The sequence below is a fragment of the Eumetopias jubatus genome, unplaced genomic scaffold, assembly GCF_037043125.1.
Source record: "Eumetopias jubatus isolate StellerSeaLion01/CBP00866 unplaced genomic scaffold, mEumJub1_p1.0 scaffold_7, whole genome shotgun sequence".
In the NCBI taxonomy this organism is placed as follows: domain Eukaryota; kingdom Metazoa; phylum Chordata; class Mammalia; order Carnivora; family Otariidae; genus Eumetopias; species Eumetopias jubatus.
This window is the reverse complement of record NW_028274813.1, coordinates 107,129,512-107,149,782: the sequence shown is the minus strand read 5'-3', so window position 1 is coordinate 107,149,782 and position 20,271 is coordinate 107,129,512. Positions and strand designations below refer to the sequence as shown.

The window sequence follows — 20,271 nt, the reverse complement described above, 5'->3', positions numbered from 1 at the left end:
CCTTATCTGAAGTGCTATGGGTGAAATGATACGATGTCTGGGATTTGCTTTAAAGGACTGCACCAAAAAAGGGGAGGGAAGAGACGAAATAAGAATTATAAAATTATGGTAACTATGGATGTTGGTTACGTGGATTTCTGTCTATGTTTTGGTGTCCATTCAAAGAACAACTTCTTTAGTAAAAAGTCCTATTTAAAATTAAAGGGTGATGGGGTGCCTGGGTGGCTCAGTCGTTAAGCATCTGCCTCAGGTCATGATCCCAGAGTCCTGGGATCGAGCGAGCCCCGCATCGGGCTCCCTGCTCCGCGGGAAGCTTGCTTCTCCCTCTCCCACTCCCCCTGCTTGTGTTCCCTCTCTCGCTGTCTCTGTCAAATGAATAAAATCTTTAAAATAAAATAAAAAGGTGATTATAAGCTAACTATTTATTGTTTTGTTATAGTTTCAACTTGAGCACTCTATGCTCTTCGGCAGCCCCTCTTACCTCCCTGTGAAGGCTGGAGGAACTGACAATCCCAGTACCACTTAACCCCCAAGCTGCTTCGAGATTGCCCAGCTGCTGCCTAACTGCCTCAGGTTCACAAAACCTTTAGATTTAACTACTTCTGGTCAGATGTGCCCCTCCTGTTTTCTGATTCCTGTAGGAGCTGAACTGTAGACTATGAGAAATGTTGGGGGAGAGAGCTAACATTTCTTCAGCTTTCATTTTGTGTCAAGCACCATAATAGGTGGGTACTGTCCTGATCCAACTGCTTTAGTCTTTAAAAGGCCAAGAGAAGGGGGGCACCTGGGTGGCTCAGTCAGTTGAGCATCTGATCCTGATTTCAGCTCAAGTCCTGATCTTGGGGTCATGGGATCGAGCCCCACGTTGGCCTCTGTGCTCAGTGTGGAGTCTGCTTGTCCCGCTCCCTCCACTCCTCCTCCCGCTCCCTCTCTCTCAAATAAACAAAATCTTAAAAAAAGAAGCCAAAAGGACAAGCGGGAGTATGTGATATTATTACTACTTTACCAATGAGAATACTTGGTTGAGGGACTTCTCAAAGTCCTACAAACCCAAGCGAGGAGACAGGATTTGATTTATGTCTCTGACTTCAAAACCTCTTTCCATCAGAGCATGCTCCCACATTATAAAGAAATGTAGTTGATACACTCTTGATGCAACTTCCTTCCCGTCTCTCAGATCCTTTACTCTCGCCCTAATCCTCACAGGCACTGCTTTGGTCCAGGCCCTCCTTGATTATTATGTAGACCTCTGTAATGGCCATTATGTGGTCTCCTTCCTGCCAATCCATCTTTTGCATAACCTCTAGAAAGACTGAACCTCTGATCACTAATTAAGATATGCCTCTTACCTCTTTAAAATCCCCCAGGTTTCCATTAGGGTGGCATGATCGGGCCTGTCTTCTCCATTCCCTCGTGACTGCTCCATGCCCAGCCAGCCTGTCTTCACATACATGTTCTCTCCACCCCTGCAAGTGAGCATGCTGTTTCCTCTGTGGGAATGTCCTCTTCTCCCCTCTTCAGTGTCTTCTGGGCGCACTTTTACTCTCAAACTTGAGCTCAGATCAGGCTCAAGTTCTTCTGGGAGACCTCCCCTAACCTCCATCTCTCTTTCTCTACTCCCAACAAAAGCCATTCAGTCAGTCAGTCATTCCAACATTTATTAAGAGCCTGCTAGGTGTTGGTGAACAAGAAACAGTCGCTGTCCACGTGGATCTTACATTCTTGAAGAAATGTGAAGAATCAGATAATAACCATGTGAGCACACGTGTAATTTAATTTCAGACTGCCGTAAGTGGGATAGAGAATAATGGGAGGCTTCCTTGGATATGGTGGTCAACGACAGCCTCTCTGAGATGACAGTTAAATTGTGGCCTGAATGAAAAAACTATGCTACTCATGCAAAGATCTGGGGATGGTTGAAGAGTGAGAAATCGATGGTTAATGAAAAGGGGTAACTGCAAAAGCAAAGGCCTTAATAAGAGACTGAGCTTGACAGGAGGAGGGACACTTCCTCCACTATGACAAAGGAGAAGACCTAAAATATAAATCCAGACATAGAAAAATTAACGAACTTGGTAATGGGAAGGTTAGGACTAAGTTTGTGACTGAAAACTGAAAGAATATTAAATAAGACAGAGTTTATTCTTCTCATGTATATGAAATCCAGAGACAGGCTGTTCAGGGGTGGTCTGGAAATCCATGAAGTTGCTAGGGATCAGGCGCCTTCTAGCTCAGTATTCCTGCTATCTCTGATATATGGGCCACCTCCTCTGGGTCTACGTTTGCTAACAGAGTTTCAGCCATCCCAGCTTCATTCCAGGCAGCAGGATAAATGAAGGGGAAGAAAAGGGTCAAAGAGTGCAAGCCAGATATCTTTTAGGGAAGTTTCCAGAAAACTGCCCACAATACCTCCCCTTACATTTCATTGGCCGGTACTTGGTCCTATGTCCAACTGCAAGGGAGTCTGGGAAATGGAGTCTTTATCGAGCAGCTTCTATCTGGCTAAAACTCAGCTACTCAGAAAAGCCAGCGGGGCCCAGTCCTTTCCCCCTTTCTTTTCTGCCTTTCTCAAACTGTTGCCTTTTGTCCTTATGCTTGTCACCTCATGGTTGCAAGACAATATGCTACAACTCCAGATGTCATGTCTATATTCAAGACAGAAGGAAAGGAGAAAGAGGAGAAGGGACATGCTAGTTGTGACTCTACCCTTTCATCAGGAAAGCGAAACCTTCCCTAGACCCAATCCCCAGTAGACTGCCGCTCCAGTAAGTCCGGGCAGAACTGGGACACGTGGTCATATTTAGCTGCAAGGAAGGCTCAGAAATGAGGGATCGTCCTCATGGCGTGATGCCATCCTGAACAAAATCACGGTTGTTAGTAATGCAGAAGGGAGGATGGGTGTCGGGCAGGGAAGCAACAATTTCTGCCATAAGCACGCAACCTAACCTAGCTAAGGAGGAAAAGAACAATAAGGCAAAAGTGATAAATAGTGAAGTAATGAGAGGTCAGTGAAGGTCCTTAAAGTGTTGAAGAATTCTTGCCAGAACATGCTCTGTGAGCTGGCAGACTAGGACACAGAGGTCAGAGACAACTCTACTTGAAACAGATTTGAGAGATGATGTACTTATGGGTTATAACATAGGTTGACAGGAGGAGGGACACTTTTACTCCCAAATGCCTCCAGGCATTTGGCATGCCCCCCCCCCAAGCCTACCAGAGCATTTTTTCTAAACCTCTATGAGAGCACTCTTCATCCTGCAGAATGCCTGTCTACAGACTCTGAGCTTCCTACAGCACAGAGATACGTATGTCTACCACCTAGCACATAGAACGTTAAAATTAAAATATTTGAGGAAATAGCTTACCAGTGATGAAAGGCATTTTTTTTTTTTTAGTTTTACTATGTTTGTGTTATTACTGTGTGCCTCAGTGACAGAGTCATCAGAGGACAGCAGTGGTGTGTGCCAAAGGTGACATTCTGTCCAATTTTTATGGCACATGGGCCAATTGCTAATTCTCTGGCCTCCCTCCCTTTGCTACGAACTACCCTGATGAGTTGGGAATGATGGTTCTCCTGTGTGCCCAGAAGTTAGTATTTCCTGGTAAGACATGGAGCGAGGCATGAGAAATTTGGAATGCCACCTTTGAAATGTTATTGAGCCATGGAATACCATATAATAAAATTTGGGTAGTCTTTGCACTTGTAATAAGTAACTTAAGTTTCTGGAGAAGGTGCCATAAGTTATAAATATGTAACTAATCGAGTCTTCCCATAGAAGCAATATTCTTAGAGGATATAGTCCTGGGGCACGTGGGTGGCTCAGTCATGATCCCAGGGTCCTGGGATCGAGCCCCGCGTCGGGCTCCCTGCTCAGCGGGGAGCCTGCTTCTCCCTCTCCCACTCCCCCTGCTTGTGTCCCCTCTCTCGCTGTGTCTCTCTCTGTCAAATAAATAAATAAAATCTTTAAAAAAAAAAAAGATGATATAGTCCTAAGGGCCTATTTTTGATGCCTACTTTTGATAGGAATAGCCCCAAATACCACACTTAATCATCTGTCCCATTAGCTATAGCTCTTTTACATTGTAAAGTATAAACCTCTTTAAAATGTATGTGTAAGCCAATTGAATAGTAACCCGTTACAGTAAAACAGTATTGCATATGTTCGAGTACCCTAATGTATTATAAATAATTCTAATGTGGCTTCATAATTGCTACATTAGCATTATTGCAACAAATCAGAAAGTGAAAAAGGTCACCTTAATCAGGTGTGTTGGTAAGTTTCTCTGGGAAAGTTTGGAGGGACATACCTGAGGATAATTCTGGGGATAGTTAGGGCCATTTGTGAACCAAATCAGGAGTCTATCCTGCTTGTTTTTGGTTGTAGATTTCCCTGTAGTAAACACAGGAAGGGAGCTCAAGTTTTTGTATTTTTTAACAATGGTGAGGAAAGGCCAGAACTTTGAGGTCAAATACACCTGCGTTTGAATGCCAGTTCTGCTGTCACTTTGCTTTAAATTAGAATCATCTCCCACCTTCCATTTCCTTATCTGTGAAACAGGGATGATTAATTCCTTTCCGCCAAATGTTGTGAGGAGGAGCTAGGATTTCATCATCATGGCCACACAGGTTCCTAAATGGTCCCCCCCGCTGCTGCCCTTCCCCTTCTACCTCATAGCAGGAAAAGACCCTAGTGGCTTCCCATCTCACTCAGAGAGCTATCTGGAGTCCTCACAATGGCCCATGACATCTGGCCCCCTCCCACTTTTCCTACTTCCCTCCCCCTGCATATTCCCCTCCAGCTTCTTTGCTCTTGACGATGTGGGAAACACAGGCACAAGAAACAACTAATTTCCTTACTGCCTACAGCCCGTTGACTCGTCATTGAGACAGGCACAGTGACCTTCCTCTAGGAACTCAGCTGCCTAGATGTTGATACTTTGCTAAGGGCAAAAGGCAATCCTAACTTAACATCCCAACCTCCAGGATCCTATAAGTCTGCTTTAACATATAAAAATTCCTTTGGAAACTTCCTTTTTCTCTACCCCCCGCCCCCCGAGATATCTGTTAGTAATCACCGTCCAAGCGTATGACCTACTGATATGTATCTGAAGGTCTCATGACTAAAGATTTACTAGACAGTAATAAATGACCTTTTCCTAACAACCACTAGCTCCTCAAGGTCCTGGAAACCTGCTTCCAAAATTCCTTAAAGACTTAACGCTATCCCTAACTCCCTCCCAACTTGAAAATATATAATGGGCCACCCCTCACAATCCCAGTGCAGCTCTTTCTGCCCATTGGTGCTGTCCCTTTGCTTTAATAATGCCACCATTTTTCACCAAAGGTGTCTCGAGAATTCTCTCTTGACCGTTTGCTCTAAACCCCAACATTTCCACATCATTTGTATTCCAGTACAGGGTCTTTACGTGTTCTGTTTCCTCTGCCTGGAATGCTCTTCCCGTCCAAATAGCCAGACATTCCGTCACATCCATCAGATTTCTGTTCAAGTGTCACCTTACAAGGGAGACCATCAAACACCCCTACGTTTCTTCCCCAGGTTTCTCTCACCAACTAACATACTACATATATATTTGCTTTGCAAATCATTTTTTCTTTTCCTAAGGAATGCCTGACCCCAACTAGAATGTAAACTCCACGAGAGCAGAGAGGTTTGGCTAATGCCTAAAGTGTCTGTCACATATTAGGTACATAATTAAGGTTGCCAAGTATTCATCAGCAAATTGTAAGAATGAACATTTGCGTAACACCCACATATGGGGCACTGTTATAAACATTTGCATCTGTTAACTCATCCTTACAGCAGCTCTATGAGGTAGAGACTATCCTTATGCCCATTTTGCAGACGAGGAACCGAGGCACAGACAGAGAGGTTAAGGAACAGGTAGGACGTGGTGGGGCCAGGATGTGAACCCATACTTCTAACCATGATGTTGTCCTCTCTTGAGAGCCTACTTTGGACTGGGCACCAATGACAGCAATGAAATGAACAGAGTCTCTCTGCTTTGGATTATTAGAGCTTTAAGAAAAAATAATCAAATGCAATGAATAGATCTTAGCAGATTCAGGTTTGGATAAAGGATTGGTAAAAGCCATTTGAGGATCAGTTGGGGAAATTTGAGTATGACCTGAGTATTTATTATATTCACAAGTTATTGTTCCTTTTTTTGGTGTGATAATGTTATTATGGGCACATTGGACTATGCTCGTTTTAAAAGATGCATGTTAAAGCATTGAGGGGTGAGATGTCATTAGGTCTGTATTTTAAAACACTTCAATAAAAAGCCCTGGAGAAGGAGCGGTATTTTTTTAACCTGCTGCTCTTGGGAGAAGACAGAGCTCACGGCGGGGTCGGCTCATGGAGGCGCTCTCTTCTGCCTGCTCTGCTCTGTGGCAGGCTAACTACCACCTCATGGGCAAAACCTGCCACCCACCACTAAGTGAGGCAGGACTCACAGCAACAGTCTGGGAAACAACCCTTTCCTGCTCTTTTTCCTGCTTTTGTCTCTCACCGTATTATTCTTCATAATGTCCAAAGTCCTCAAAACTTTCATTTTGATCCAAGTTTGAAAATCGTTTTCTCAATTTGATCCAAATTCATAAAATCAGAGCCTTCCCATCTTAGACACAGATTTGCACATTGCCACATTGTATTAGATCACAGTATTTTGTTTGTTTGTTTGACTGCTAAGGAATCCATTTTATGGAAGTAGTATAGGGAACAGTTCTCAAGCAATGGGTTGGGTTTATCTTCCCTGCTCCACAAACATACCAACTGTATCATGTTTGTAAGTAGGTCCTTTGGTCTAAACAGTGTAGGAATTGGCTTGCCAGATACAACAAGAAAATCAAATACTCTCTTGGCCTATAAACCTATAAACTTTTTCTCCTTCTCTTCTTCCCCCTACTTCCTCCTTTGTTGTTTTTATTTCAAATCCTTCCCTTACCTGTTACGAGTACAGGTGTGCCTATAGTCCAAGGAGCCCCAAAGAGGGATTGAGCTGGTGCTGAGATAGAACAAATGTATACACTGTGAAGAAAAGTCATCACAGTATGGCTTTTTCAAATGTAAAAGAAAATTAATAAACAATTCTTTTTTTTACAGTGTTACTGACTATATTCCCTATGCTGTACTTTTCATCTCTGTGACTTACTTTTTTAAAGATTTTATTTATTTATTTGAGAGAGAGAGAAAGCACAAGCAGGGAGCAGGGAGGGAAATGGACGAGCCGACTCACTGCTGAGCAGGGAGCCCGCCCAATGCAGGTCTCAATCCCATGACCTGAGCTAAATGCAAATGCTTAACAAACCCAGGCCACCCGACTTATTTACTTTTTATAACTGCAAGTTTGTATCACTTAATCTCCTCTGTTTCACCCATCCCCTGTCCACCTCCCCTGTGGCAACCACCAGTTTATTTATTTATTGACTCTGTATTTAAGAGTCAATACAGAGAATAAACTGGTGGTTGCCACAGGGGAGGTTTAAGAGTCTGGTATTTGGGGCGCCTGGGTGGCTCAGTTGGTTAAGCGACTGCCTTCGGCTCAGGTCATGATCCCAGGGTCCTGGGATCGAGCCCCGCATTGGGCTCCCTGCTCAGCGGGAAGCCTGCTTCTCCCTCTCCCACTCCCCCTGCTTGTGTTTCCTCTCTCTCTATCTCTCTCTCTCTCTCAATTAAACAAATAAAATCTTTAAAAAAAAATTTCATTTAAAAAAAGAAGAGTCTGGTATTTGTTCAGTTGTTTGGTTTTTTGATTCTACATGTAAATGAAATCATATAGTATCTGCCTTTCTCTGTCTGACTTATTTCACTTGGCATAACACCCTCGAGGCCCATCCATGCTGTCACAAATGGCAAGATCTCATTCTTGTTTAGGGATGAGTAATATCCCGCTGTGTGTGTGTGTGTGTGTGTGTGTGTGTGTGTGTGTGTGTCCATTCTTTATCCATTCATTGATGGACACTTGGGCTGCTTCCCTATCTTGGCTATTGTAAATAATGCTGCAATAAACATAGGGATGCATGTATCTTTTTGAATGAGTGTTGTCATTTTCGTTAGGTAAATACCCAATAGTGGAATTACTAGATCATATGGTATTTCTATTTGTAATTTTTTGAGGAACCTCCATACAGCTTGGTTGTACCAACTACAACCACAGTGGTTGTACCAATTTACATTCTCACAAAACATTGCATGAGGGCTCTCTTTCTTCCACATTCCCGCTAACACTTTTTTCTTCCCTTTGTGATTCTAGCCATTCCGATAGATGTGAGGTGATATCTTATTGTGGCTTTGATTTGCATTTCCCTGATGATGAGTGATGTTGATCATTTTTGTGTGTGTCTGTTGGTCAGCTGTATGTCTTCTTTGGTAAAATGTCTAACCAGGCGCTCTGCCCATTTTTTAATATTTTTATGGAATGCCCATTTTTTTAGTGTTTAATTGTATAAGTTCTTTATACATCTTGGATATTAACCCCTTACCATTTGCAAATATCTTTTCCCATTCAGTAGGTTGCCTTGGTGTTTTGTTGATGGTTTCTTTGGCTGTGCAAAAGCTTTTTATTCTGGTGTAATCCAAATAGCTTATTTTTGCTTCCGTTTCCCTTGCCTGAGGAGACATATCTAGGAAAATGTTGCTAAGGCTGATGTCAAAGAGATTACTGCCTGGTTTCTTCTAGGAGTTATATGGTTTCAGGTCTCACATTTAGGTCACTAATCCATTTTGAGTTTATTTTTGTGTATGGTGTGAGAAAATGGTCCAGTTTCATTCGTGCGCATGTAGCTGTCCAAAGAATTCTTAATTATGACTTTTAATTATAATTGAGCAACTCCTAATGGTTTGTCATGTAAGTTTTTGGTGTGAAATGGAATTCCAAAAATAGTTATCTACTTTGGAGAAAGAGAGCTGAAAGAAGCAACTGGGGTTTACCTAGCTGAACAGGTTGGCAGTGGGCAATTAAAGGTGGTGATATCCCAGCTGGATTTCACTGCTACTTAATAATACAAGCTCTTAAGTTGGCCTAGCAGGCTTGCAGGGACAGCTGCCAAAACAGCACTGTCTGTCAGTGAGTTTACAATGCAAAATTAGGGCTATCGTGTGTGTCAGCGGTTATGCATTTTTAAGCAGATGTCACTGATATTAGAAATAAAACAACAATAGGGATCTAGGCCCTGCAGGTAAAGCCAGGGTAGGAAACAGCCCGTGCCCCTTTTAAATGGAGCTCACCCATGCTCAGAGTATTTAAAATAACTCTGGGGTTGTATTCAGCACAGAAGATTTCTTATCGTTGTGATCGTTTGCCAGGATTCAAAATTCTTTCAGGAAAATAAATTTCTGGGCCATAGTTTTATTTTTTTCTGAAATAATAATAGCAGCTATACATTCTAAATAGTCCTAATTTCAGATATTTTGTTTCATTGTCCCCACAAACCAGAGAGCTCTAATCTTCCACTTGTGGACCAACAGTGACCCTCCTGAGATTCTGGAGGAAAAAAAAATTTCACGGATGCAGAGACTTAATAGGAAGGGTGGTGAGACATTTAAGCTCCCTTTCTCATGGCGTAAGAGAACGTGAGCTCTGAGAGTAGGGACCTGGCATCATTTGTCCCCATGTGCCTCTGACAGTGCTTGGCACATAGTAAATACTCCACAGATGGTGGCCGAACAGACTCAGTGTTGGAAGGGCAGTATAGAAGGTAGGAGCGGGCTGCTTGGGGAAGGTCGTGGAGCCAGGACTGACTGGGATATGGGGGTGGGCCCTCTGGTCTCGTATCTTCATTCAACAAACATTTATCGAGAGTCCCCTGGGGATATACAGCAGTGAACAGACTGACACGGCTCCCGCCCTCATTCAATTTATATTCTACTGGGAAAACAGACATTTAAAAAAAATCTAGTTACAGATTGTCAAGTGTGATAGAGGAAAAATACGGATAACACCGTTATAATAAAGGTACAGTATGATGGCTGCATAAATCAGTGAATATACAAAAAGCCACTGAATGTCCCCTTAGAAAGGGTGAATTTTATGGTATATTAATTATACCTCAACAAAGCTATTATCTAAAAAGGGCTACCACAGTGGTTATCCCTGTATTTCTGGGTACAAAATCCTGCCTTTGACACTTACTAGCTGTGTCCTCTCGGGCAATTTCTTTAACATTTCTGAATCTTGGCTTCTTCATCAGTGAAATGAAGACAACAAGAGCACGTCACTCTAGGATCATTCTGAAGGTGAATCAAGTTAGTGTTCCTCAAGCCCTGACAGGAAGTGAGCTGTTCCCACTTTTGAGGAATCGGGAACAGGAATCCAATTGCAAGAGCACCCAACAGGCAAAATCAGTAACCCATGAACTCTAGCCCTTGCCACCTGGAAACCTTCCTTGTAGGGCTCTGTTCAAAAATTCTAGCTGTGCATGTGGTAGCATTGCAGTCATTGGTTTATCTGTGAGGTGTGATTATTGCTAATTTAAAAATGTGAAGGCACTGTGGTTTGGTATATTTTGCTTTCTGAAGAAAGCTCTTGTGTGGTAGAAACTGACCGTGCCATGAACATATCTGAAACAACAGTGGCATGTTCCCTCATTTAGAACACAAACTAAATTTCCTGCCTTTACTCTAAAAAAGTTTTTTTCTAACAGCTTTATTGAGACATAATTCATATACCTTAAATTTACCCTTTTAAAGCGTACAGTTCAAAGGTATTCAGATCCACAGAATTGTGCAACCATTGCCACTATCGAATTCCAGAACATTTCACCATCCCGAAAAGACACCTGATATGCATCAGAGGTCCCTTCCCAGTCTCCCCTCCCCCCAGCCTCCCCAACCACTCATCCCCTGTCTGTCTTTATGGATGTCTCTCTTCCTACCTTTATTCTCGGAAAGGCATGTGGAAATGTACTGTGTTGTCTTTGGGTTTGCCAAAGTCTACCCTCAGATTCTAGAGGGAAAATAAATGATTTCTGATCAATTACAGCTGGAAGCAACCTAAGTTTAAAAAAAAGAAAAAAATTTAAATTGAATTTATCTTCACAAATTGTAATTTTAAAACAATGCTTCCTAGTTCAGTTAGATTTTACAGACACTATTCCATTGGTAATTACAATAAACCAACTTTAGCATTTTTACCACTATTAATCCGCCCTTGTTTTATTAAGCATAAGATCTTCTGAGTCTGATAATGACCACTATAGCATGAATAAAAAGCTTTATCTTTGGCTGAGGTTATATGACCCACAACTGATAGAATTACTACACTGTAAACATTTCTCAGTAGAGAAAAATACAGCATACTTTATTTTGTAAAGCCAAATCACAGAATAGCCAATGTTAAATAAATTCAAAATGCGGGTCTCTAAGCAGTTAGCACTTATGTTCTTTAAACTTCTACTTTACAGAGCTGCAAAGACTAAGGATCAAAGGCCGGTTAAAGGTCTTCCATATAAAGCAGTGGGCAGCTCCATGGGAGAGCAGCACAAAAACAAAATAAAATTGTAAGAACTGTGTGTGTGTAATGTATGTCTTAAAACTTTTCACTGGAAAGCAGATCCCCGTTCTTTAAAACGGTCAACATAATTAAGATCAGTTAAACTCAACCACAATGACTCAATCTCTTGACTCTACTGTGATGCCCACATCTGTGAAATTATCGTTAAAAAGCAGTTTGTGGGCTCCTGGTTTCGTTTCAACATGTAAAGACCTTGGAAGGTATTGTGAGGATGAGGGCAATAAGAAAAAGCTGAGCAAATGGAAAAGCAATTCTTAGATCTATCAGAGAATTGAAGTCACAGGAAAACTACTGCCCTGAAAACTGGAGAGACACAGAGACAGAGAGACAGACCTGGATAAAGCTTCAGAGAGGGAGTCTACTGTTGGAGCTGGTATTGGCAAGAACAGTTAAACTCCACTTAACAAATTGCCAGAGGCTCAGTGTGCCTTAGCTTGAGTGTTTAAATTCTGAGGGGCCAAGGCTTGGTGGGGGGGTGGGGGGGTAGGAGGGGGCACACTTTCCTGAGTTTTACCTCTAGAAGCCCCACCATGTTCTCGTTGTGAGGACTGAAGAAAATCCCTTGCTGCCTCTAGCAGTGGGCGGGAAAAGGAACCATTTCAAACTAGTCCCAGAGAGTTCTTCGTTCTGTTCTCTGTATTAAAGGCCAGCTCTCAAGGAAAATTATCTGACCTGAGGAAGGGCAATTAGCTAACTCCAGCCCCCTCCAGGCTTCCTGTCTCACCTAAGAGGGGGAATAACCAAGAAAAACTTGTGAAGGTAACAGTCTGGGGGTACAGACCCATGGGAAGATGGGGGGCCCTGATCAAGGAGTATTGAATGCTTCCCCCCAGCACAGTACATCTACAGTCATCAGTATAACAGAGGATCACAGATGAGAGGACTTCAAGGCTCAGACCTACTTAGGAAGAAGTTTCTAGGGAAACCCAAAGACGCCAGGGGACACAAAGGCAAAGACAGCTGAGGCAATTGAAGCCTCAGACACCTACAGTAAACTCAACCCAACTCCTAGCCAGATAAAGGCCTACTTACCTCCTACTAAAGGCCTACTTACCTCATTTCCTATTACCCAATACATCATGTCCAGCTTTCAAAAAAAAATGACAAGGAATGCTAAAAGGCAAGAAAAAAGTCTGAAGAGACAAAGCAAGCATCGGAATCAGATACGACAGGAGGTTTTGGAATTAGCAGACCAGGAATTTAAAATCACTGTGATTAATTAAGCTAAGGACTCTAGTGGAAAAAAGTAGCCCCATCATGCAAGAACAGATATGTAATGTAAGTAGAGACATTGAAACTCAAAGAATATAAAGGAAATGCTAGAAATCAAAAACACCATAAGAAATGAAGAATGCTTTTGATGGACTTATTAATCAACTGGACACAGCCAAGGAAAGAATCCATGAGCTTGAAGAAACATCAGTAGAAACTCCCAAACTGAAATGCAAAGAGAAAGAGGAATGAACAAAAAAGAATGTCCAGGAACTGTGGGACAATTATAAAAGGTATAACATACACATAATGAGAATATCAGAAAAAGAAAAAAGAAAGGAACAGAAGACATACTTGAGTAATGATGAGAATTTTCCAAAATTAATGACAGATATTAAACCACAGATGCAGGGAGCTCAGAGAATACCAAGCTGGGATAAATCCTTAAAAAACATACATAGGCATATCCTATTCAAACTATGAAAAACTAAAAACAAACAGGAAATCTTAAAAGAAGGCAAAGAAAAAACCCAACTTACCTATAGAAGACAGATATAAATTGTATCAGACGTCTCTTCATAAACCATACAATCAAGAAGAGAGAAGAGTGAACGATTTGAAGTACGGAAAGAAAAAATCCACCAACCTGGAATTCTGTGTCCAGTGAGACTTATGATTCAGAGGCAAAGGGGAAATAAAGACCTCTTCAGATAAACAAACGCTAAGGGAATTTGTCACCAGGGACCTCTCTTGTAAGAAATGTCACAAGAAGCTCTACAGAGAGAAGGAAAACAATATAGACCAATAACAGGATACACAAAGCAAAAAGAAAATCCAGGGGCCTCACCATTATGTCCTTCCTTGGGTCCCAGGGCCCCTAACTGGCCTGCCTTCTTTCCAAGTCTTCCTAAGTTTGTTTTGTATATAACATCCAGGCTTTACAGCTGTATTTATCAGAAGGAATAGGGGCAAGTATGTCTACACCATCTTCCTTTCACTTCTGCACATTATGTATTTAGAAGTAAGTTTGAACTGAGGGATGCCTGGGTGGCTCAGTCAGTTGGGTGTTTGCCTTCAGCTCGGGTCATGATCCTGGAGTCCTGGGATCGAATTTTGCATCCAGCTTCCTGCTCAGTGGGGAGCCTGCTTCTCCCTCTGCCTGCCGCTCCCCCTGCTTGTGCTCTCTCTCTCTTGCAAATAAATAAATAAAGTCTTAAAAAAAAAAGTAAGTTTGAACTGAGATACAATTTTGCATCCTGCTTTCTCCCCCTCAATATATACTGTGAGGATTTTTCCATGTCATTAAAATTTCTCAGACAGTATTAATTTTAAACTTCTTGAAAAGATTTTATTTATTTATTTATTAGAGAGACAGAGCAAACAAGCAGGGGAGGAGGGTAGAGGAGGAGCAGAGGGAGAGGGAAAAGCAGACTCCCCACTGAGCAGGAAGCCTGAGGCAGGGCTTGATCCCAGGACCCTGGGATCATGACCCAAACCAAAGGCAGACACTGAACAGACTGAGCCACCCAGGTGCCCCTTGGACAGTATCAGTTTTAATAGCTATGCAATGCACACATAGATGTGCTATAGACTGAATCATGCTTTAATTGTTAACACTGAAGGTATTTCCATATTTATTGCTATAAAATAGAACACTGAAGTGAACAAACTTATACAGAGATCCACGTGTCTCTCTTATTTCCTAGAAGTACAACAGCTAAATTAAAAAATGACAATTGTAAAAAGCTTCTCACACCTGTTGAAAATTGCCTTTAAGGACTTTGGGCCAACTTATTCCTTCAGTGGTAGAATCAAAGTATTCCCATCCTACTGCCACCTCATCAGCCCTGAGTATGAGGATGGTTTAAATGATCTGTTGTGCTAATTTGTAAAGAAAATATAATATATTGTTTACTCTGCATTCTCTGGCTTCCCCGTGAGGTTAAACATTTTTCACATATTTACTGCTTATCTGCATTTCTATCTCTGTGAGTAGTCTGTTGATGTCCTTCTATGTCAAGTTGTTTTTGGGTTTTTGTTTTTTTTTTTGTATTGGCAGGAGCTCTTTTTTAAAAGACTATTAGCAATTTTTGTGTCCTATCTGTTGCAGATGTTTTCCCAGTTTGTTTTTCGTTTTATGCTGCTTTCCTAAAAAATCTATTGTTTAAAAAAATTTCAAACCCACAGAGAAATGGAAAGAACAGTTAGCCTCCACAAACCCTTCACACAGACCACCAGGCATTACCATCTTGTTCCCTGTGCTTCACCTCTCCCTGTGACTAGGATGTAGTCACAGTCTACACAAGTGGGATTCATGTACCGCCGGGTAACAGCCCACAATGGTTGGGCTCCGGGATGCTTCATCAACTGAGGAAAATGTACCTTCTGATGGACGCTCACCATGCAATGCTTCTTCTTTCCCTCTCACTGATGCTCAGTTATCTATTTGCTTTGTTCTTGCTCCCCCTTCTCAAACACTGGCACAACAGAATATAAAATGAAGATTTCCATGCAGTTCTGATCGTGTGGGTACAGATGGTAGTCACCCTCCCAGTGTCAATAACAAAGCATGGTCGTTAAGAGCAGTGTGAGCACATATTATGAGCAATAAAATCCGTGAAAGCCAATCATGTGAGAGGAAGAACGACATTTTGACATAGAAGAATCACTGCCAAAGTGGGATAGCAATGGAACATATTTTGAAAACAATACAAAAGCTCTTTGAGCTCTTCGGAGAAAATAGACCACTCTTGATAATGTCCTCATTGTTGTTTTCTGCATGACGGCGGGGAAAATCTTGCATTTGCTGGCAACAATTGTTATCACTTTGTGTCCCTCCTGGTTTTTGTGTCTACTGGACAAAATGACCAGATTTTCCCTTCTTGCTGAAAAGAAAACCATCTTTTGTGGAAATTAAGCTTCTTGGTTTTCAGGCGGCCATGGTGCGGAAGAGCGCTTGATCGCGCACAGGTGACCGGACTTGAGTCTGGGCCTCACCACCAACGACTAGTGCGACCCGGGCCTGCTGTGACCCTCAGTATGCACATCGTTAAAAGGAAAGGTTAAATATCTGCCTCATAGGGTAAAATAAAGTCCTTTGCAAACTGTCAAGTGTTATGAAGCTGTTGGTGACAATGATGAAATTCACAATAATGATGAAAAGATGATGATTGTATCTGGCCTGTTCTAAATCATTTTTTAAGGTATATCCAGGGACAGTATTGGAATTCATTTGGAATGAACTCTCCTGATTTCCTGGATTGCCATAGATGGAATGAAGCCCCATATCTCTGAACAATGTTGATTCTCAGTCACCTGTAGCAACTGTGCTTGCTGTCAAGGGAGCAACGGGGATCCACGGTCCTTATTATATAGCACCCCTCTCAGAAAGAGCTGCTTCTCTGGACTCCTGGCCTCTGACACTCCAGCACACTCACGGTAGAAGCAGACAGTGGCAGTGGCCTGACTGCCAGGTCCCACTTGTGGCTCATTCCTAGTGCAAGAGGCTTACTCCAACCCTTCATAGCAATGGGGGAGCTGAATTTCCAGGACCAGGCTCTTGATCATACAGAGGCAGACCCTCTGTGTGGCCAAAAGAATACGGATTCCAGGGACTTATGCTTGTCACGGGGATTCTAAGCACAAATTATCTGCATTAGGAATAACCAAGACTCTTTGTTAAAATGCCAAATCCAGGACCATCGGGGGGCTGGCGAAGGAGGATTGCAAACCAAGGTTTAAGAACCGTTGTTCTAGACCCGTGGTCTCTCAAACAGGATGCCCACATCTCAGGCGATCCCTAAGAGAATGCCATTGGTTGTGTGAGGAGAGTATAGGAACTTCTATTTACACCAAATAAGAAATATGTAAAAGAAGAAATAAAAATAAGAAGTTACTTTTTGCTACTATTTAATGTTCAGCTTGTCCCTGGACCCCTCCTGTGGTCATGTCCCCTGCGGTTCTGGAGGCCTCCTGGGAGTGGAGACTCCAAACCACAAGGGCACGAACAGTGAGGTCTGTGTGATGTTTTTTGACAGCATTAGAATGTTCTGGAGTTTACTCATAGAGTGAGTTTATGGATTCTATTCATTCATTTTCACTCAAGCCTGAGAAAATGGACAGGTGTCTTAAAAAGATTCCTGCAAAGAAACAGACTGTATTTTGAAGCCAGTGAAACTGGGCATCAGTGAAAAATAAAATGCCAGAACGGACACTTACTCATAGCATGAGCTTTTCCTCAGCCATGCTAGAGAGCAAAAATGATGATAAACCAATCAAACTCATGAAGAGTCCACCAAATCTCCACCCCGTACCACCAACTTAAAAATTATCCAGAAGACTAACTGAACTGTGGATTCCCATTCAACCAGCATCCATGCTGAATCTCCATGAAGCGTAGAGTGTGTTTCAGGTTATTAGCTACAGCCAGTATAAAGCCATCATGATTACCAAGATAAAGCAACCAGAACATTATAATTAATAACCTTTTTTAGCAAAAGAAAGTTTTGTGCTGTTAATAAAGTAAAATATTTTAAACTTGAATCTTCTTTGTCTCATTATTTAAGTGTTTTTTTTTTTTTTTTTTTTTGGTCGGTGTATTTTATAACGTATTCACTCCCTAGGATAAGTATACAATGTATAAATAAACACATGTTATGGATGCATGCCCCAATTTTTAAACTAACAGCCATGTGGGATAAAAGGCCAGGTCTGGCTTATTCCAACTCAAGACTTTGATAAGCTAAGTCTCCTCCTCTGGCCTCCTGAGCAGTGTTGAGATAAGCAACCTGTCCCCTAGGGAGTCCTGCCATCAATAATGAAAACCACCTTCTCACTTGGGTATTAGAAGGACTTTTGTCATGGAACCTCAGAAGAAAAATACAATGAATTGGCCAGTCACACTGCCCCCAGGCATAAGAACCTGCAGGAATTCTGGGTTCTGCAAACAGCTTTGCATAGAAAACTCCCAACAGAACGTAGACTCTGAGGCCAAGTCTATTCATGATAGTCTCTTGGGAGCCCCTGCAAGTGCAGAGTCCGGTGTGACTATCAACCCGGGAACACACTGGTCACAGACAACAGTCCCTGATCTCCTGGCTCTCCTGTTTTCCATTTCCATCTCCTGCTGCTGCTTAGCTTCCTCCCTGAGCTACTCCCTGTGACTCCCAGGACCTGCCTGCTTGCTTTAAAGTCGCTTAGCCAGGTAAGCTTACTAGGCAGGACTGGTTTGGACTTTTCTCCAGTTTTCGACCTGGCTCCTATCATTTCATTTTCAAGTTGCATGTGCTACTTTAGCAGCATACATTCACAGCCATGATGGAGATGCTCCCCCAGGCTTGCAAGGCTCTACAAATTTGCCAGGTTCCTACCTTCCTGCCGGGAGGCCAGTGATCATAATATTGTCTTGAATAGGAGAGAAAGGATCCAAGAACTACTTCTGTAGCCAGCTCCATGCCCCAGTGAATAGTGAAGTCTTCCTTCACTCTTCCAGAGCCTAATAAGGGGCAAGGACACTCCTTGGCAAGGGAGAAGAACTGTAGAAGAAAGGTTTTTGCCTGAACCTTTCTGCTTGGTTCTCTGTGGCTGTAATTGCTACATAGTTTGTTCTTTTCAGCTATCATAACTTAAAATATTTCCTTTAGGAGTTGAATTTTGGATACCTTTTACTAAAAAAAATAGTAACACCAAAACTAGGACCCTGAAGTAATTGTCATGGTGTCAAGTATTAGAAGGCAAGAAGAGTAACCTGGAATAAACTTCATTAAAGTTCAAATGCTGCCACTAACTTCTTATACCAAAACATGGATATGAACAAAGCCAAGAATATTTTATCTTTATGGTCATCTGACCTGAGTGGGAAAAGTTATTATTTTTTTATTGTACTTATTTTGGACCCCAAAATGGCTCTTTTACTTACCACTTGGAAGCATGAGGAGAATATAAATTATTGTCATCAATAGGCGTCGTTAACACATGATGGTTTACAACATTTAAATACTTCTCGATGTGAATCTGTTACAGAAAAGCTAAAGTTTAGGCCATTACAGCGGACTTAAGATACTCAGCTAATTTACTTTATTTCATTAGGATAACGCTTTGAATTGTGTAATTAAGCCAAAAGACACAACATGCTATGCGTTTATTGCATGCCTAAAGTATCATTGGGCATCTCGAGGCTAAATGACTTTAACTATCCCAAAAAGCATAATAAACAATTGAGACTCAGAGCTTAAATGACCTGTAGCACTCTTCACAAATTAAACCATGCACAATAGTCAGTAAATCGCTTAGCCAGGTAAGCTTACTAGGCAGGACGGATATGGAGTAATGTCTTTCCTTTATAGGGATTTCAAGCATCCAGGGCAAGAATGTGGCCCTTAGGTAACAGATTATTTAAAATGGCCAACCCAAAGACTCCAGCTGGGTGCAGCCCTCTCACTGTCAGGTAATCTAGGACAATGGTGTGCCAGTTTGACAAGGCAACAAAACACGCCACATCTCTCACAGCCTGAGGAGCTGGGCTGTGAAGCTGACAACGTGGGAGAGTGAAAGTCTGAGGCCAGAGCAGGGACGGTGACAGTTCAAGCTCTCGAAGATGGAGATGGTCCTTATTTGGACCCATGTGCTAATAGATCCTTGTATTTGAGAGAGAAAGAGAGAGCAGTGGGGAGGGGTAGAGAGAGAGGGAGAGAGAGAATCTCAAGCAGACTCCCCGCTGAGCACGGAGCCTGACATGAGGCTTGATCCCATGACCCTGAGATCATGACCTGAGCTGAAATCAAGAGTCAGACACTTAACCAACTGAGGCACCCAGGCGCCCCTAGATCCTTGTTTTATAAATAAATATTATCCTGGTCTAAATATTATCTGCCCTTCAACCCATCTATAATGATGAAGTCCCTGTGTACTTTATTTCTCTCTTCCAAAATTGCTACATCTCTTTAGCTCTACCTACTGGATCACAATATCACAAAAGTGACTAATCTAAAAATACTTAAGCTATTTAGGGAAAAATAAACTCTTATTCTTCAGCACCCCAGTGAATCTGATAGAAACTCTCTGCGGTGTATTGCTTTGAATCCTTTTTTTGTCAGGCATATTGTTGGACAAATGGTTATTTAAAAAATTCTTAATTCTTTTTATCAAACCACACATTAGGGGTTGTCACTGCATAATCTTACATTCCCAACACCTTAAATTCTTTGTGGAATGTGACAGGATGCCAACCAATCAGTTAATAACCATGATTTTAATAAAAGGAACAGAATGAGAAAGCTGCTGACCAACCCAAGTCCATCTTTGTTACAGAATTAGACAGGGTCCAGTGAGAACCACAGTCCTTTTCTTCTAGAGGAATCTTTGTCTCCTTCCAGCACTTTATTTAATATCTAAAGCTCTACTTACTTTTAACCCCATTTCCGTCCTTTTGATTGCAGTTTCAAGATTCTGAATGTTTAGAGCCTCTCCTTTTTCCTCAAGTGAGAAATTTGTTAATTTCTCCTTTAACTGATAAAGGTCTTCATGGAC

The 20,271-nt window shown here is 42.0% G+C and overlaps 1 protein-coding gene across 3 annotated transcripts in view; it reads right to left on the bottom strand.

Moving 5' to 3' along the window:
• The window catches only part of IQCH (IQ motif containing H), a 201,492-nt gene extending 181,221 nt beyond the window's left edge, over nucleotides 1-20,271 (bottom strand). For 2 of the 3 annotated variants that reach the window (XM_088024876.1, XM_028100290.2), the window contains exons 1-3: nucleotides 20,149-20,265; nucleotides 18,662-18,756; nucleotides 10,895-11,012 (exon numbers count right to left, since the gene is read on the bottom strand). In XM_088024876.1, coding sequence (XP_087881002.1) covers nucleotides 10,895-11,012; nucleotides 18,662-18,756; nucleotides 20,149-20,160 — 225 coding nt within the window. In that variant the 5' untranslated portion in view covers nucleotides 20,161-20,265. Of the gene's footprint in view, nucleotides 1-10,894; nucleotides 11,013-18,661; nucleotides 18,757-20,148 lie in introns of all 3 variants that reach the window. The other variant, XM_088024875.1, reaches the window with a different exon arrangement.